At 41.0% G+C, this 19493-nt stretch overlaps 1 protein-coding gene across 2 annotated transcripts in view; it reads left to right on the top strand.

Annotated features, from left to right (window-relative positions):
• The window catches only part of TBC1D16 (TBC1 domain family member 16), a 75986-nt gene that overhangs the window by 45628 nt on the left and 10865 nt on the right, over positions 1–19493 (top strand). For both annotated transcript variants that reach the window (XM_075846317.1, XM_075846316.1), the window contains exons 8-11: positions 3630–3778; positions 4795–4929; positions 10248–10434; positions 12584–12763. In XM_075846317.1, coding sequence (XP_075702432.1) covers positions 3630–3778; positions 4795–4929; positions 10248–10434; positions 12584–12763 — 651 coding nt within the window. The remainder of the gene's footprint in view (positions 1–3629; positions 3779–4794; positions 4930–10247; positions 10435–12583; positions 12764–19493) is intronic.

Genomic DNA, 19493 nt, shown 5'->3' with positions numbered 1-19493 from the left:
CCTGAGAGAGGACTGAAACATAGCTTGTCTTTGAAACACGGAATAATAAACCACATCTTTGTTTGACATCAACTTTTGGAGTGCTGCGATCATTTCTACATATACCTATAGGACCATTTGGATCAGGGTCAGGATCGCATAGCACCGACTGGTACATTTATGAAGTGCTGCTTTTTTCCTCTCTCTATATACACTACCGTTCAAAAGTTTAGGGTCACTTAGAAATTTCCTTATTTTTGAAAGAAAAGCACAGTTTTTTTCAATGAAGATAACATTAAATTAATCAGAAATACACTCTATACATTGTTAATGTGGTAAATGACTATTCTAGCTGCAAACGTCTGGTTTTTAATGCAATATCTACATAGGTGTATAGAGGCCCATTTCCAGCAACCATCACTCCAGTGTTCTAATGGTACATTGTGTTTGCTAACTGTGTTAGAAGGCTAATGGATGATTAGAAAACACTTGAAAACCCTTGTGCAATTATGTTAGCACCGCTGTAAACAGTTTTGCTGTTTAGAGGAGCTATAAAACTGACCTTCCTTTGAGCTAGTTGAGAATCTGGAGCATTACATTTGTGGGTTCGATTAAACTCTCCAAATGGCTAGAAAAAGAGAACTTTCATGTGAAACTGGACAGTCTATTCTTGTTCTTAGAAATTAAGGCTATTCCATGCGAGAAATTGCCAAGAAACTGAAGATTTCCTACAACGGTGTGTACTACTCCCTTCAGAGGACAGCACAAACAGGCTCTAATCAGAGTAGAAAGAGAAGTGGGAGACCCCGCTGCACAACTGAGCAACAAGACAAGTACATTAGAGTCTCTAGTTTGAGAAATAGATGCCTCACAGGTCCTCAACTGGCAGCTTCATTAAATAGTACCCGCAAAACGCCAGTGTCAACGTCTGCAGTGAAGAGGCGACTCCGGGATGCTGGCCTTCGGGGCAGAGTGGCAAAGAAAAAGCCATATCTGAGACTGGCTAATAAAAGGAAAAGATTAATATGGGCAAAAGCACACAGACATTGGACAGAGGAAGATTGGAAAAAAGTGTTATGGTCAGACGAATCGAAGTTTGAGGTGTTTGGATCACACAGAAGAACATTTGTGAGATGCAGAACAACTGAAAAGATGCTGGAAGAGTGCCTGACGCCATCTGTCAAGCATGGTGGAGGTAATGTGATGGTTTGGGTTTTGCTTTGGTGTTGGTAAAGTGGGAGATTTGTACAAGGTAAAAGGGATTTTGAATAAGGAAGGCTATCACTCCATTTTGCAACGCCATGCCATACCCTGTGGACAGCGCTTGATTGGAGCCAATTTCATCCTACAACAGGACAATGACCCAAAGCACACCTCCAAATGATGCAAGAACTATTTAGGGAAGAAGCAGGCAGCTGGTATTCTATGTGTAATGGAGTGGCCAGCGCAGTCACCAGATCTCAACCCCATAGAGCTGTTGTGGGAGCAGCTTGACCGTATGGTACGCAAGAAGAAGTGCCCATCAAGCCAATCCAACTTGTGGGAGGGCCTTCTGGAAGCATGGGGTGAAATTTCTCCCGATTTTACCTCAGCAAATTAACAGCTAGAATGCCAAAGGTCTGCAATGCTGTAATTGCTGCAAATGGAGCATTCTTTGACGAAAGCAAAGTTTGAAGGAGAAAATTATTATTTCAAATAAAAATCATTATTTCTAACCTTGTCAATGTCTTGACTATATTTTCTAGTCATTTTGCAACGCATTTGATAAATATAAGTGTGAGTTTTCATGGAAAACACAAAATTGTCTGGGTGACCCCAAACTTTTGAACGGTAGTGTGTGTGTGTGTGTGTGTGTGTGTGTGTGTGTGTATATATATATATATATATATATATATATATATATATATATCTTACTGCAGCAAATCATGTTGTAGTTTACTGGTGAAAACACTAGGGGGAGGTGGTAGGAAGGGTCTTATGAAAGTCTCTTCCTGTCCTGCTTCCTGTCCCTACAGAGGTCAAAGGAAACAACCTCCACGTGGTGCCGTCATGGTGGACTCATGGAAACCGAAAGAACAGTGAGACTCTTTCTCGTTTTTGAGCTAAATCTATCTTATTAAAAAAATAATAATAATAATTTGCACTGCCTGATTCTACTGGGGGTTTATACTGTACTGCTACATTAGGTGCTTCGTAAATGCAACATGGTGCCTAGAAACCAATCCAGCAAAATCTGCGCTCCAAAAGCCAAATGGCTCCTTCCATTCTGAGCCCTACTGTGTGCCCAAACAGCAGTTTATGACCACATATGTGGTATTTCCGTACTCTGAAGAAATTGCTTTACAAATGTTGGGGGGCTCATTCTCCTTTATTCCTTGTGGAAATGTTTTAGCTAAAACAACATCTTATTTTTAATTTTCTATGTTACAATTCTTATAAAATCTATGAAACATCTGTTCAAGGGGTGTAGTTTCCAAAATGGGATCTTTTTTTGGGGTGTTTTCAAACCTGACATGGTACCTAAAATATAATGTGATAAAAAGAGGGTCCCAAAGTCCATTAGGTGCTCCTTTGCTTCTAAGGCCTGTGTTTAATATTATTAGCATACTAGGGCCACATGTGGGATAGTTCTAAAAATTGCAGAATCTAGGCAATAAATATTGAGTTGTATTTCTCTGTTAACGCTTGCTGTTACAGAAAAAATGGGTTAAAATGGAAAAAACATCAAATTCCTGTTTAGGTTAATAAACTTTTTTAAATGCTGTTTTAAATACTAAGAGGGGTTTCTTTTTTAAAATTGGGTGATTTTATGAGGTTTTCTAATTCATAGGCCCTCAAAGCAACTTCAAAACTGAACTGGTTTCTAAAAAAAAATAGTCGTTTGAAATTTTATTGAAAATGTGAGAAATTTCTGCTAAACTTATTAGCCGTGTAATGTCCTACAAAAATAAAAGGATGTTCAAAAAAGGATGCCAATATGTGGGAAATGTTAATTTAGTTACTATTTTGTGTGGTATAATAATCTGTCTTACAAACAGATACATTCAAATTTAGAAAAATGCACATTTTTGCTAAGTTACATAAAATGCTGGTGTTTTTCACAAATAAATGTATCGACCAAATTTTACTACTGACATAAAGTACAATGTGTCACAAGAAAATAGTCTTAGAATAGCTTGGATAGGTGAAAGCATTCTAAAGCTACAACCACAAAAAATGAGACATGTCAGATTTGAAAAATGAGGCTCTGTCAGGAAGGTCGAACTTGGTTGCAACGGGATAGGGGTTAATTTAACCTATGATGCACGTGATTGCCCTGATAAATTTAATAACGTTTTTTTTTTATTATTACAATCCTCTGTAATTAGGTGCACGTTCAGGAACCAATGTACATACTAATTGTACTTTATATTATTTGTACTTCTATATCGTATGGTCTTAATAAAAGTTGCCTTTAAAAAATTATTATATATATATGTATATGTGTGTATATATGTGTGTGTGTGTGTGTGTGTGTGTCTGTGTGTGTGTATATATATATATATAACTAGTAAGATGTGCCACCTGACTTAAACTGTCAAGGTTGAATGTTTATACTGTTTATACTGTCAAGGTGACATATTTATTCTTCGCTTTTTATTCTGTTCCAGGCAATTTTTTTTGGTGGTATTGAACCATCACTCAGAGGGGAAGTGTGGCCATTTCTTTTTGGATATTACAGCTGGGAATCTTCTTCGGAAGAACGCGAAGCTCTGCGTGTTCAGAGAAGAGAGGAGTATGGTCAGATACAGAATAAAAGGTATAAATGGGAATTATGTTGTTTCTAGACTTTACATGTGATAAATGCAGATTTCCTTGCACTTATTTAGTATTCGCTGTTTTTTTAAATTGATTTTCAACAAAGGAAATATAGTAAAGAAATGTAGTCACATTAACGACCAACAATAGTAGCATGCAATAAAATTGCAGTGATGTCTCCATTGTTGAGTCCACATTTTAGGCATGTAGAATGCAGAGTACGAATTATCACATAGTCGAGACATCAAAATATAAATAGTAAACTTGTCCAAAATTATGGATATAACATATCACGAAACAAGAGGGAAGATACAGGTTAGGGAAGTGAAGGGAAGGCAAAAAAAAAAAGGGGGACGGGGGAAAGGGGTAGAGAGCAGCAAAGTACGGACATCATGAGTATGTAGGACATTCTAATTATATGGATAGGTATCTTTTCCATGGTCCCCAAGTCTTATCGAATCTATCCTGTGTATCCGTAAGTTTTACTGGTAAGTTGGTCATAAACCATTATCCATGATAGTTTATTTTTAACCAGATCTATAGGGATTGTGACCGAACGCCAGGACTTAGCAATAGCTAGTTTGGCTGCTAACAGGATACACTGGAGAAGTCTTGTGAGGTGTTTAGATGGTGAGGTCAACGGCCCATTTAGTAAGGCAGTAGATAAATCTAATGGTGGAGAAATGTCAGTCAAGGATCTGATGAAATCAAATACCTCCGCCCCCGGAATTTAACCCCTACAGGGCAATCCTACCAAGCATGAAGAAGGGTATCTATGCCTCCGCACTGTCTAAAAGAACCCGGAGTAGATCTTAGACAATCTGGAAGGAACCATGTACCATCTAAGCATAACTTTATATCCTGCTTCAATTAAAGATGTGAATTGATACCTTGGAAAGTTGGTATGCCATGTCTCTCCACTGGTTCAGATCCCCTTGCACTTATTAATTAAAATAGTACATTTGTATTGGTACTGCCAATATTTTTTACTACATTAACATTTTTCTCAATCTTCAGACTCTTCATGAGCCCTGATGCTCAGAAAGATTTCTGGAGGAATGTTCAGTTTACTGTGGACAAGGATGTTGTGAGAACGGATCGTAGTAATCAGTTTTTTCGAGGAGAGGATAATCCCAATGTGGAGTCCATGAGGTGATAACCCATTTGTGCAAAAATAATATTTTATTTATTTATTTAACCACTTTGATTATTAAACGTGCGCGTGTCTTATCTTTTGCTCCCTCTGCAAGAGGCCCACCTGCAGTTTACATACACCTTAGCCACATTCATTAAAACCCAGTTTTTCACATTTTCTGACATTTAATCCTAGTACACATTCCCTTTCTTAGGTCAGTTAAGATCACTGCTATATTTCAAGAATGTGAAATGTCAAAATAATACTGGAAACAATGATTTATTTCTGCTTTTCTTTCTTGCATCACATTTCCAGTGGCTCAGAAGTTTGCACACATCGAGTTGACTGTGACTTTAACACCTTGGAGACCCTTGAACAAAGCCTCGTTTTTCAAATCTGACATCTTACTTTTTTTGGTTAGAACTTTGTAGTGCTTTTACTTATCAATGCGATTCTAAAATTGTTTTCTCGTGACACATTGCACTTTATGTTAGTGGTAAAATTTGGTCAATACATTCACTGTTTATTTGTGAAAAACACCAACATTTTGATAAAATGTTGAAAAACTAGCATTTTTCTAAATTTGAAAGTATCTGCTTTAAAAATAGTAATGCCACACAAAATGGTTACTAATTAAAGTTTACCATGTGTCTGTAGTGGCTTTGAGGAGCCTTTATACTAGAAACGACCTAAATATTACCCCATTTTAAAAAAAACCTTCTAAAGAATTCAAAATGGCATGTAGAAAGTTTCTGAACCCTTTAGGCGTTTTACAGGATTTAAGGCAAAGTGGTGGTAAAATTGACACATTTTACAAAGCTAAGTTTTCCGTTTGCCTTTCCGTTGAGGGGTTAACCCGATGGAAACCTCAGACGCAACCCTTCAGCGAAAAGGAACGGTGATGTGAATAAAGCCTAAGATGTTACACAAGGACAATTAGTACATGAGGTGATACATCATTAACTGGTTCCCGACCGCTGGCTGTGTTTTTACGGCCAGCGGTCAGGGTCCTTAAAACCCGAGCCATAGACTTTTTACGGCGCAGGTTTTAACTTGCTGCCCAGCTGAATGTCGGGTCTCCGGCTGTCAGTGACTGCCGGGGACCCTGAGGAGAGGATAGAAGCAGCTTTTGCTTCTTCTGTCTTCTCTGATCACTTGTACACCGCGCTCAATGAACGCTGTGTATAGGAATAGAGGCAGCGGCCGCGCCATTGTCTCTATTGATCCCGGTGTTCATGTGACTGGTCACCTGATCGCCGGGTGCCGTTAGTGGCAAACTGCTGCTGGGTCTTACTAGACCCAGCACAGCCCTATTAGTGACAATAGACACTAAGAGAGGGCTGATTTCCCCTGTAACTGTGGCTGCTGTGCAGCCCCAGTTACAGTGGAAAAAGATGGTGTAAAAGAAAGAAAAAAAATATATACAGTTCTCCAAAGTAAAGTAAAGTGCAAAAAAATGTATAATAAATACACATAAAATACCCACCCCAACGTTCCACCCCCCCCCCCCCCCCCGCCAATTATTGTCGTAATGCTAGCCCGGACCCAATTACCCTAATATAGACATGTAATATATTAAAATTTACGGTAGACAATGACGATCACAAATAAAAGGTCTATTTTAGAGTAAAACTATGTTATTACCCAAAAAAATAGCTGAAAAGTAATAAAGCTTATTTTTATACTATTATTTTCAAACTTTAAGAACAAAAATTCTAAAATAGCAAAAAGGATGTGTATAAAAATGATAAAAAAAAGAAACCTACATTGTCTACGGAAAAAACATCGCAAAAATCACGTCGCTAGCCCAACAAATAAAAAAGTTATAGCCATTTAACTAACGCGTGCTAAAAATGGCTAAATGGTGTCTGGTCCTGAAGGATCAAAATAGCGCGGTCCTGAACTGGTGAAGATAAGCTGGGGCAATAAAACTGAGGTTATAGGGTTGATGACATAGGTGTTAAGGGATCTGGAGTCAGTCTGATGGGGGAAGTGACGTGTGTCCATGTTGTGGCTCATAAATCCATAAATACGGCTGAGGTGGGATCCCGCCGCTCTTTGCCTTGCAATCAAAGAGCACCATGGGTTTTTGAGGCATAATTTGGCGATGTACACAGCATTTGTTCACAATTGCAGAGGCTCTGATGTGAATTATTAAAAGAAACCCCCAAGAAGTGACCCTATTTTGGAAACTACACCCCTCAGGGCATTTAAGGGGTGTAGTAAGCATTTGACCCCACAGGTCTTTGTTTTGTTTTTTTTACCAGAAATTATTGTGCAGCAGATAATGCAGAGTGATAATTGCAATTTTCCACTGATATGCCATTTTAGTGCATAATATGTTGTGCTCAGCTTTTGCCACTGGATACAAATACCTCATAACTGTTAAGCAAGTTCTCCCGGGTATGGCATATAGGTGGATGGATGTAAACTGCTGTTTGAGCATACTGTTGTGTTCAGAAGGGATGGAGCACTATTTGGCTTTTGTATTGCGGATTTTGCTTGGTAATAGTTTTGTTTTGGTGTATTACTAGTATTTCAGTTTATAATGTGGGGGCATATGTAAGCTGGGCGGAGTACATCAGGGCATAATAAGGTTTTATAATAATGCAGTAAATAAATAACGCTTTGAAGCAATCCTTTTATGCACAGGCAAGTATGGCAGTGATAAATGGTGTCCATGCTTATTTCCCTTTTGTGAACACATTCTGCACCTTTTGTATAGCCATAATATGAGAGCCATAACTTTATTTCTCGTTAAATCATTCATTGGGGACACAGCACCATGGTATAAGTCCCTGCCACTAGGAGGCTGACACTAGGAAAAACTAAAAAAGTGTTGGCTTCGCCCAGTGGGCTATACCTCCTTCTGTTACACCAAGCTACTCAGTTTAGCCTAGTGTACGTAGGAGGCAGACACGACCTGCATACAGGTCTTCTGCTTTTTTTTATTGTTTTAGTTATTGTTTCGTTACAGGTTGCAAAGGGTTCGTCGTTAGTCGTAACCCCTTGTGGGCGCTGGGTGGAATCTTTTTTTCCCCACCTTTCAGGTCAGCCATTGCCCAGTGGCCGTAGCGGATGCCTGTGAACCCACTATTTAGTGTGAGACCACTGAAGGGGTGACCAGGCATGCACCCGGAGGCACCAGACTAGGTGAGTTCTACATTCCTCCCGGGGCGTCTCTCCATGTGGCACCCCCTGGCCTCCCCGTTTGAGGTTTTCCCCTGGGATGCTGTGTTTTTTGCCGCTGCTGGGGGTGTTTGTTTCTATGTTGCTGTGCTGGGCTGTTGTCTGGGTCCCCCTTTACCTCTCCTGCAAGGATATAGCTTCCGGAGCTCCCCCTGTCCATTTACCGGATGCCCCTTCTGTTTTCCGGCATCCCCGGGCCTCCGTTGTTCCGGGGGTGCACTGTCCACAGCAGGCTTCATAAAGTTAGACACCCCATTTCGGCCAGACCTAGGTTGCGTCTCCTTTGCTTCGTGGGCTTGTGGACACAGCAACTAGGGTCAAGTAGGCTAGCCTTTCCGCAATATTTTGTTATTTCAGGGCTCCTTCCTTTTCACCCTCCCAAAAAAGGATGGTTCCCTTCATCCTATCCTGAATCTCAATCTGCATGTCAAGGTCCGCAGGTTTTGTATTGAATCTCTGTGCATCCTTGAAAATGCACGAGTTCCTGCCTTCAATTGACACACAAGATGCTTACCTTCACATACCCATTTGTCGGTCTCAGCAGTGTTTTCTTCACTTTGCGGTGTGTTCCGATCATTTTCAATCCGTGGCAATTCCCTTTGGCTTGGCCACTGCACCCAGGGTCTTCACCAAAGTCATGGGGGTTCTCATGGTCCTGTTTTGATCCAGGGGTGTCTCAATAATCCCCTACTTGGATGACCTCTTGGTGAAGGCCCCCTACAATTTTGCCAGTCTTCAAATCTCCCTGGACTTCCTTCGCAGTTTTGGGTGGATAGTCAATAAGGACAAGTCCCCTCATCCCCTCTCAAAGGATGGAGTTACTGGGCATGATTCTCGATACCCAGGTGGGCAAGATTGTTCTTCCGGACCAGAGATCAGCTCTCTCCAGAAGGGAGTATCAGTGCTGCGCAGGAATTCTCACTGTCGCATTTGTTTATGCATAAGGGTTCTTGGGACGATGGTTTCCTCATTCGAGGCAATTCCTTTCGCTCAGTTTCACACTCACGCTCTACAGGTGGCGATTCTTGCTCTATTGCTTCCGATCCGGCTCCCCCCGCTGGTTCGTCGAGAACTGTTATGGTGGCTGTCCTCCCCAATCGTATGCTTGGGTAAGTCCTTTGCCATCCTCCATTGGCAGGTGGTCACGACGGATGCCAGTCTGGTCTACCAGTTCAAGTCTAGATACACAAATCTAAGGCCATGTTTCGCCATCTCTTCCTTCGCTGGGGCCCTCCGGACGTGAACCTCTTTGCCTCCCACCTCAACCACAAGTGCCCAGCTTACGTTGCCAGCACTCACGGGACCTAGAGATCCGCCAAAAATATTAATAGTTATTAATCATTTTGGCGCATCATGGACCTATTGGACTACGTCGTAGAGTCATTGGACTATGTTGTTGATTTGGTGGACTGCTGCGATAATCTAAGTTTTTTTAAAAATGTAGTGGTTAACGAGGGTCTTGTGGGGGAGGTTTTATTTCAATAAAAAAATATTTTCTTATTCCTCTTTTTTTTAATACTTTATTACCGCCTTAGTAATGGCAGTTGTCTGTTTGACTATGTCCATTACTAAGGCGGGGCTTCGTGTTAGCCAGTAAAAAGGCTAGCACTAATCCACCCATTATTACTCCAGTACCCACCACCACCAGGGGTACCAGGAAGAGCCGGGTACAATCCAGTACCCAACCATCTGTAGTGATGGTCACTGCAGGTTAATTTCTGAGTGATTTTTCCTCTCAGTATTTACGCAGCACGTGGATGAGATTATCATCCACTTTTCTGCTACTGTATTTGCTGCAGGTTTTCTGCAACGAATTCCGTTGCGGTAAAACCGAAGTATTTATGCAACGTGTGAACTGACCCTTGCAATGTCCCAAATTTCTGTTATGTAAGGCACCACATGATGCTATATTAATGAATTGTTAAACATTTATGTTTTATTCAATATAAAGTTGTATACGCACAGATATAATTGTTCAGCTGTTAAAAAGTCCTAAGAAACAATAATTGTCTAATAATTGTTTGCATTATGCATAATTAAATAGTAAATCTGCTGAACTGTGAATAAATTCCGACCTGTTTTGCTATTTATATATGTCTCCTTGTGTCTTTACATTCTAATGGTTACAATGATTGTTGATCCCTAGGAGGATCCTTTTGAATTATGCTGTATACTGCCCTGGAGTGGGCTACTCTCAGGGAATGTCAGACCTTGTTGCTCCGTTGCTGACAGAAGTGCTTGATGAGTCTGACACATTCTGGTGCTTTGTTGGCCTTATGCAGAACACTATTTTCATCAGCTCACCCTGTGACGAGGACATGGAAAAGCAGTTAGTAAGTGTTACCACTAATATTTTTTGCATGGATACCTGGTTTATTAAACTACATCATGTAGAGCACTTGTCCTTGTATTAATTGCTTTTTATTGCAAAATTTTAACCCGTTTGTACAAATGGTCATATCATTATGTCTTAATTGCGATCTTAAAGAGGCTCTGTCAACAGATTATAAAATCCCTATCTCCTATTGAATGTGATCGGCGCTGCAATGTAGATAACAGCAAAGTTTTTTGTTTTTTTTAAAAACGATCATTTTTGCCCAAGTTATGAGCAATTTTAGATTTATGCAAATGAGCTTTTCAATGGACAACTGGGCGTGCTTTCTCGTATTACCAACTGGGCGTGTATTGTGTTTTTACCAACTGGGCGTGTTTACTCGTTTTACCAACTGTTCGTTGTGAATAGAAGTGTATGACGCTGACAAATCAGCGTCATACACTTCTCAACGTTCCCACCCAGCTTCTTTCACTGCAGACACACAGCGTGACGTTACCCACAGGTCCTTAAACCTTGGCGTCGGACGAGAGAAGATGCATCGGCTCCAGGCGTCCGAGAGGGTAATATGCTCATCTCTAGGGAGTTTACTATGCTTACCTGCACACGGTGATGCTGCTGCAGATTCAACTATACCCTCACGGACGCCTGGAGCCGATGTATCTTCTCTCGTCCGACGCCAAGGTTGAAGGACCTGTGGGTAACGTCACGCTGTGTGTCTGCAGTGAAAGAAGCTGGGTGGTAACATTGAGAAGTGTATGACGCTGATTTGTCATTGTCATACACTTCTATTCACAACGCCCAGTTGGTAAAACGAGTAAACACGCCCAGTTAGTAAAAACACAATACACGCCCAGTTGGTAAAACGAGAAAACTCGCCCAGTTGTCCATTGAAAAGCTCATTTGCATAAATCTAAAATTGCTCATAACTTGGGCAAAAATTATCGTTTTTAAAAAAAACAAAACACTTTGCTGTTATCTACATTGCAGTGCCGACCACATTCAATAGGAGATAGGGATTTTATATTCTGGTGACAGAGCATCTTTAAGACCACAATGTAATGGTACACCCAGTGGTTGGCACATGATCTGTGCCCGCTCCATCCACAGCGGGTGGCAACTGTAATATACAGCCAACAACATCCTGCTGCAATGGCCAGAATTGGAGAGAACAATGAACCCAAATATTTAACCTCTTAGATGCTTTGCTCAATCGCGGCTGTGGCATCGAAGTAGCTACACAGGGAGGGGCTCTCTCTGTCACCCCATTGGTGTCAACACAATCGCAGGGCGCCAATGCGTTGCCATGTCAACTGGGGACCTAACATGGGCTCCTAGGCCTGCCATGGCTATATGCTTATTATGTTTTACACTGAAAGGCAAAAATACTTTAAAGTGTAGCTAAACGTTCGACAAACTTCTGACATGTCATAGTGACATGTCAGAAGTTTGGATTGGTGGGGGTCCGAGCGCGAGTCATTACGATCTGGCGATATCATATATGTGGATTATTAAAGAAATAAAAAATTAACACTAAAACCACCTTTTATGGAAAAAAAAAGTTTCTTCCAAATAAACTTTATTAAAGTGTTTAACTTCGGGAACTTCACATTGTGATCTGATCGCTTCTATAATTATTTAAAGTGTAGCTAAATGTTCGACAAACTTCTGACATGTCAGAAGTTTTGATTGGTGGGGGTCCGAGCACCGAGACCCCCACAAATCGCTAGAACGAAGCAGCTGAAGCTCAGCCGCTTTGTTTCTGTTCGGCTGAATGTCCGGTCTGACACTTATTTTACAGATGAAATTGAACCTAATTGTCAATTGAATTTGGTTTACTGGTTGATTTAGTAGCTAACATGGGGCTGTGTAGGACTGAACAGCAATTTTCCTTCAATAAATTAAATCATTATTTAAAAACAGTATTTTGTGTTTACTTGGGTTATCTTTGTTTAATATTAAAAATAGTTTGATCGGAAGCATTCAAGTGTGAAAAATGTGCAAAAATAAAATAACCTCCTACTTATGTGCTGTAGCTGCATGAGAATTTAGACAAAATTTGAGGGATATTTTAATCAAGACTATTTTAACTTTTTTTTGTGAGATTTATCTTAAACTAGGAAAGATATGTAACCATGTATCTATTTCAGATGTATCTCCGTGAGTTACTTCGTCTCATTCATTTGCGATTCTACAAACACTTGCTCTCTCTGGGAGAAGACGGCCTTCAAATTCTGTTTTGCCACCGGTGGATCCTGCTTTGTTTCAAAAGAGAGTTTTCGGACACTGAAGCCCTAAGGATGTGGGAAGCATGCTGGGCTCATTACCAGGTACAATTCAGAACTATAGTGCCTATAAAAAGAAAACATCCAACAACATTAAATCACCGTAATTAGGCTTTTGTCTTTTTGTGCTAATCTACAAAATTCTCTATATTCAGTACAATTAAACATAAAATAATTAAATGCATAACAATTCGCCCCTGTTAATGTTACATACTAAAACCCCTTCAGGACCCAGCCTGTTTTGGCTTAAAAACGAAGCCGATTTTTTTCAAATTTGACTTGTTACTTTATGTGGTAATAACTTTGGAATGCTTATACCTATCCAAGCGATTCTGAGAGTGTTTTCTCGTGACATATTGTACTTTGTTAGTGAAAAAATTTGGTAGACAAATGTAATATTTTTTGTGTGAAAAACACCAACATTTCAAGAAAATTTGCCAAAAATAGAATTTTTCGAAATTTGAATGTAAGACATGTAAGGCTTGTAAGATAAGATAAATAGTAATACCACACAAAATAGTTACTAGTTAACATTTACCATATTTACCATATGTCTACTATACGTTTGCATAGTTTTTTGAACATCCTTTTATTTTTCTAGGACGTTACAACGTTTAGAGCTTTAGCAGCAGTGTCTCACATTTTTAAGAAAATTTCAAAAGGCTATTTTTTCAGGGACCAGTTCATTTGTGAAGTAACTTTGAAGGCCTTATATTTTAGAAAGTCCCCATAAATCACCCCATTTTAAAAACTGCACCTTCTCAAAGTCACCTAACCATCTAGGCGTTTCACAGGAATTACAGCAATGTAGAGGTGACCTTTTAGAATTTCTTTTTTTTTTTGCCAAATTTCATTCACAGAATGTTTTACCAGACAGACAAACACAACTCAATGTTTATTGCCCAGATTCTGCAGATTTTAGAAATATCCCACATGTGGCTCTAGTGTTCTAATGGACTGAAACACCGGCCTCAGAATCAAATCCACACCTAGTGGATTTTGGGGCCTCCTTTTTTTTTTTAGAATATATTTTAGGCACCATGTCATGATTGAAGAGGTCTTGTGGTGCCAAAACACTGGAAACCTCCCAAAAGTGATCCCATTTTGGAAACTACACCCCTCAAGGAATTTATCCATGGGTATAGTTAGCATTTTGACCCCTTTTATTTTTCGCTAAATTAATTTGAATTAGTCTGTGAAGATGAAAATCTACTTTGTCTCTGAAAAAACAAAGAATTTGTAAAGCAATTTCTCCCGATTATGGCAATACCCCATACGTGGTAATAAACTGCTGTTTAGACCCACGACAGGGCTCAGAAGTGCAGGAGCACCATTTGGATTTTGGAGCGCAGATTTTGCATGAATGGTTTTCGGCGCCATGTCGTGTTTTCAACGCCCTGAAGGGACCAAAAAGTGGAAATCCCCCAAAAGTGACCCCATTTTGGAAACTACACCCCCTCAAGGAATTTTTCTAGTGGTGTAGTTAGCATTTTGACCCCACAGGTTTTTTGCAGAATTTAGTAGAAATAGACTTTTTTTTCTGAAAAAACATAGAAATTTTTCATTTTTACAAGGAACAAAGGAGAAAAAGCACCCCAACATTTTTAAAGCAATTTCTCCCCATTACGGCAATACCCCATATGTGGTAATAAACTGCTGTTTGGACCCAAGACAGGACTCAGAAGGGAAGGAGCACCATTTGGAACACAGATTTTGCTGGAATGGTTTTCAGGTTCCATGTCGCGTTTGCAAAGCTCCTGGGGTACCAGTACAGTGGAGACCCCCAAGAAGTGACCCCATTTTGGAAACTACACCCCACAAATAATTTATTTAGGGGTGTATTCACTTTTATGACCAGATAGTTTTGTTTTTTTGCTGAATTTAGTGGAAATCTGGCATGAAAAATAAAATGTTACATTTTTCACAAATGCGTCGTTTTTTTGACGACAGATTTTTCAGACACCGCATGTAAGTGCAGGAAGGCATCTCAATATTTATTGGGGTATTTCTTCGGAGTACAGAAATACCCCCAAAGTGGTCTAAATATGTTGTCTGGACACATAGCAGTCCCTGGAAGTGAAGAAGCACCACAAGGATTTTGAGGCTTTATTTTTACTTGGATGATTTTTAGCCACAAGCATAGGCCTAAAAAAATTATGCAGATCATACACATTTGTTCAAGTGATAGGTATTCATCTAGGGGTATAATGAGGGTTTTTAGTTTTGTTATACTTTTTTTAGTGTGTTAAATTAAAAAAATCTGTAAAAGACCGTAATGATAAATGGGTGGGTGTTTTAAAAGTATAACATTTTTTAATCCAGGGAGGTGTGGAAGATGCAGAAGCAGTCCTTCATACAGAGTCCGGGTTTTGATGAATGTGTGTCGCACTAATATAGGGTATCCTTACGGATACCCCTTTTTGCACAGACACGGCACCTTTTTTTGTGCCCTGAGTTTTTTAGTTGTTGCAGGCACTTCACCTTGAAAGAGTTGCCCAGGAACGATACGGCAAGTACTACTTGAAGCAGCAGACGTTTCCCCCACCTCGTCTCCAAGCAGAAGAAATTTTATATTTTTCTTCTTGGTACTCCAAGTAGGTACCCGGGTGGCCAGATTTACGGAAAATTTAAAATGAATTGTACAGTGCCATCTGTACAAGGTGCACTGCCAATTTCCTGTACCATATTTGACTTTTTCGCATGGCACTGTAGGGTTTTAAAACCTGATCATTCCTAGTCAACCCCCCCCCCCATGAATTTATTATATGCCTGAATGCATATAGGCTTCATCGTGGACATTGTAAATCCACGTGTGGGGACAGGGCTGCAGCTTGCGTCATGCATAGATGTCAGCATGCGTACATCTTTTTTTTTATCCAGGTATTTCAGACACCGGCCCCCATCCTGCAGCAATGCCCTGCTCTCTCCAATTTGCAGGGATTGGCCGATGAGGGTCTTGGGAAGGTGCCGCTGTTTTTTTTCGGACCGTCCCACAAGCCACAGTTTATTTTGTCTTTTAGACATTTGAACAGGGGTACACTTGTGTACCAGTTGTCCAAGTACAAGTTGTACCCCTGATCTAACAGTGGGTTCAGGAGGTCCCACACTATCTTCCCTGTTGTGGACAGGACGGGGGGACAATTTGGGGGCTGTATTGTCCTGTCCTTCCCCTCATAGATCTGGAAAGCGTATCTGTATCCGGTCTCAGACTCACACAGCTTAAAGACCTCGATCCCATTGGGGTCCGGTCATAGTATTTCGGTACAACTGACATTGATATAAAATGTCCGTGGACCAATAGGATCTCACTTTGGGCTTGTTAGTGTGACCCATTTTGAGGACTAACCCCCGATTTTTTGCATTTCTGCACAATTAGTCGGCTATAAATTGGTGGCCGTAAATATTTGTTTGGTCCACCATAAGGTCTATCAAATTGTCGGTAAATAACAATTTGAAAAATCCAATTACAGGCAGCCCTTCCGTCTGCACATGAATTCCTGCCGCAGCAGTAAATTCTGGTATTTGGGGGTTGTAATTGGTTGGGGATGACCAATCACTGCTGGCAGTACCAGGGTCAGGCAGAACGGCAGTTTCAGGGTTAGGCAGAACCTGGGCACTATCTCTCCTGCGACTACGAGGAGGTTCCTCACTGTCACTAGAGGAGGACGAGAGAGAGAACTCTGGTTCTTCACCGCTCGCTGAGTCCGTATCGGATAATATATATATATATATATATATACATACATATATTTTCAGCCGGAATCAATAGCGGAGTAGACTCCGCTATTGATTCCGTCGGAAAACCGGAAACCTGCTGGAATGGTGACGAACGGAAACCATTAGCGATGTTTCCGTCACCATTGAGATCAATGGTGACTGAAACGGAAGCTGTCCTTTCACTTTCCGTTGCGGGGTTCACCCGACGGAAAGCTAACTGTGATGTGAATAGACCTTAACTGACAAGTGACACGACTGACAGTGACGGATTAACACTAACTGACAAGTGACGAGACTGACGCTACAGATTGGCACTGACAACGGGTTGACGCTGATCAACTGACGCGACAAATTGACGTAGATGACCTAGACAACTACCGAACTAAATTTATTTTTCGTGATTCATGGAAAAAAAGAAAATCTCCCTTATACACTTGGAGGTGTGTGGGGGTCACACACTAGGAACAGGGGACCAGGAAATTAGGGGTGAATTCTGATTTTCACTTTGTGTGGGGCACACAACACAACACAGGCTCTGATCTCTCCAACTTCTCTTCACCAACAAAGAGATCAGAGCCTGTGTCAGTCATTTTTCACCCGCGCTGGGTGAAAAATGCACTGTGATTGGTGGGTCTGAATAGACCCACCAATCCCCAGCATTGGACCACTTTTACGGGTTAATTGCGGGTTAGTGGGGAGTGTTAGCTGTCAGGGGGGGGGGGAGTATTTTTTACCCGCCCCTGTCTAAAAATGTACTGAGATTGGTGGGCCTGAACAGACCCACCAATCACAGCAATGGCTGGCAATGGACCGCTGCTATTGGCCCTTTGCCGGTCACAAGGGACAGGGTGGGGGGGGGGGGTTCTATAGTAACCGTTCCCAGACTTAATTACAAGTCCTGGGAATGTTTTTTTACAGGAACGATACAGATCCACCGATTACACCGACCGCCGGCATTGGACCTCTTTTACGGGTCCATTGCCGGTGACTGTCAGCTGTCTGGGACAGCTGACCTCCCGGTTCCTAGGGCACACTGTCACCGACAGTGCGTCGTGGTGCGAGTAGGAAGAAAATTCCTTTAACCATCATAAAGTGTTATGGTGTATTGCTAGGATATCTCATGATATTGTGATTGCCGATCCTGAGAACTTGTTCCCTGCACAGTGGCACCCACTGTGCAGGTAAGTATAACACAGCTCTATTCAGCAAGAGTGTTTTGGGAGCTCCACTGTGCAGGGAGATACCCTTCATTCTGAGGATCCTAGCAATATGCCATCACTTCTAGTAGAAGGAAAATCCCTTTAATGTCACGGCCAATGATTGGGCAAACAAGCGTTCATATCAACGCTCAATCCTACTCATTGCCCTGTGTGAACAGAGCAACGATCAGTCTATGAACGTGCAATCGCACGTTCATTGGCTGACCTGCTCGTTTATTCAGCAATAAATATTATCGCTGTCATGAGCACATCTCCCGGAAAAGCTGTCGACATGATGGAAATGTTTGGGGACGAACGATCATATTAACTATTCCCGTACATAGCCAAGTATTGCTCCTTATAAAAGGAACAAGCTAGTGCCGATCAACGAGGTGCGTCGTTGATCGGCGCTCATTTTTGTGGCCCATAACCGGTCAGGTAATAGGACCTTTATTCTTACTCAAGTACATGACTGTGACAAATGCATTTAGGAAGACAATAATAGTAATAATGATTAGATCATCAGAGTGGTAAGATAGATGAATAAGTACATTAAAAAAATGCCGTTACTATGAATACATCCTTCTAACATTGCTGATATATTAAAGGGGTTATCTGATGTCTAAAATAGTTTTAAAAACTGCTGCCAATGTCCTAAAACAAAGTACTTACGTCTTCTTTCCCACAGAAAACTTGAGGACAACATCCGTATGGCAAAGGTGTAAACGTGTTTTATTAACACATCCCAATAACCAAGTGCATACGTTTCTACTTAAGAATGCTTGATAAAGACTCCTACGGAGTAGAAACGTAGCACTTTGTTATTGGGATGTTGCAATAAAACACTTTTACACCTTTGCCATACGGATGCTGTCCTCAAGTTTTTTGCAGCAATTGATTGTCCAGAAGGGATCTCTGGACTTGGAATTTGCATCCTGCCGTAATCGAGTGGAGATATTCCGACCAAGTGAGTGCTGTGGATAACGAGTTTATCGTCGTCTTTCCCACAGTGATCCAGCGGTTACTCTCCGGTGGTACCTTCGGTCTCTGCCAGGCATCATGGCTCCCATTGCTGAAGGGGAATGCCAGGAAAACTTATATATACACAATTGCCCAGTATACTCAATATCCCCTTTGCTTAAATTCACCAATTAATTAATAAATATAACCTTTATTGGTAAATATATAGGAATGGTTATTAACTTCCGAGGATTAAGTTAAAATTTAATTATGAGGAACCATTTAAAAACAGTACACTAGAACAGAATTTCCACTAGAATATCTGCTACCTAAAATCAACATGCAGCCTCCCCTCAGTTTTTAAATGGTTCCTCTTAATATTGTGGAAATTATTATTGATTGGTAAATATGTACCAATAAAGGTAATATCTTATAGTTAGTTTGTGAATTTGTGTATAGTGGTTATTGTGCCCTCTGGATAAATGTATATACACTATATGGACCTCATGACATCCCATTCTCAATCCATAGGCATTGGTTGGTCCCCACCCCCACCCCCCGCTAAAACAGCTTCCATTCTTCTGGGAAGGCTTCCTACAAGATTTTGGAGTGTGTTGTGGAAATTTTTGCCCATAGAGCGTTTGTGAGGTCAGATACGGATGTTGGACGAGGGGACCTGGCTCGCAACCCCTCACAATAGGGTTGAGGTCAGGGTCTATGTGGGCCAATGAAGTTCTTCCATACCAACCTCACCCAACCGTGCCTTTATGAAACATGCTTTGTACACTGGGGCACAGTCAAACTGGAACAGAAAAGGGCCCATCCCAAACTGTTCCCACAAAAGTTGGAAGCTACAATTGTCCAAGGAGACTTGGTATGCCTGGGCAAACCCCTGAAAA

This window comes from Rhinoderma darwinii, chromosome 13, assembly GCF_050947455.1.
Source record: "Rhinoderma darwinii isolate aRhiDar2 chromosome 13, aRhiDar2.hap1, whole genome shotgun sequence".
NCBI lineage: Eukaryota > Metazoa > Chordata > Amphibia > Anura > Rhinodermatidae > Rhinoderma > Rhinoderma darwinii.
The sequence above is the reverse complement of the archived record's forward strand: the minus strand, read 5'-3'. Positions and strand labels throughout refer to the sequence as shown.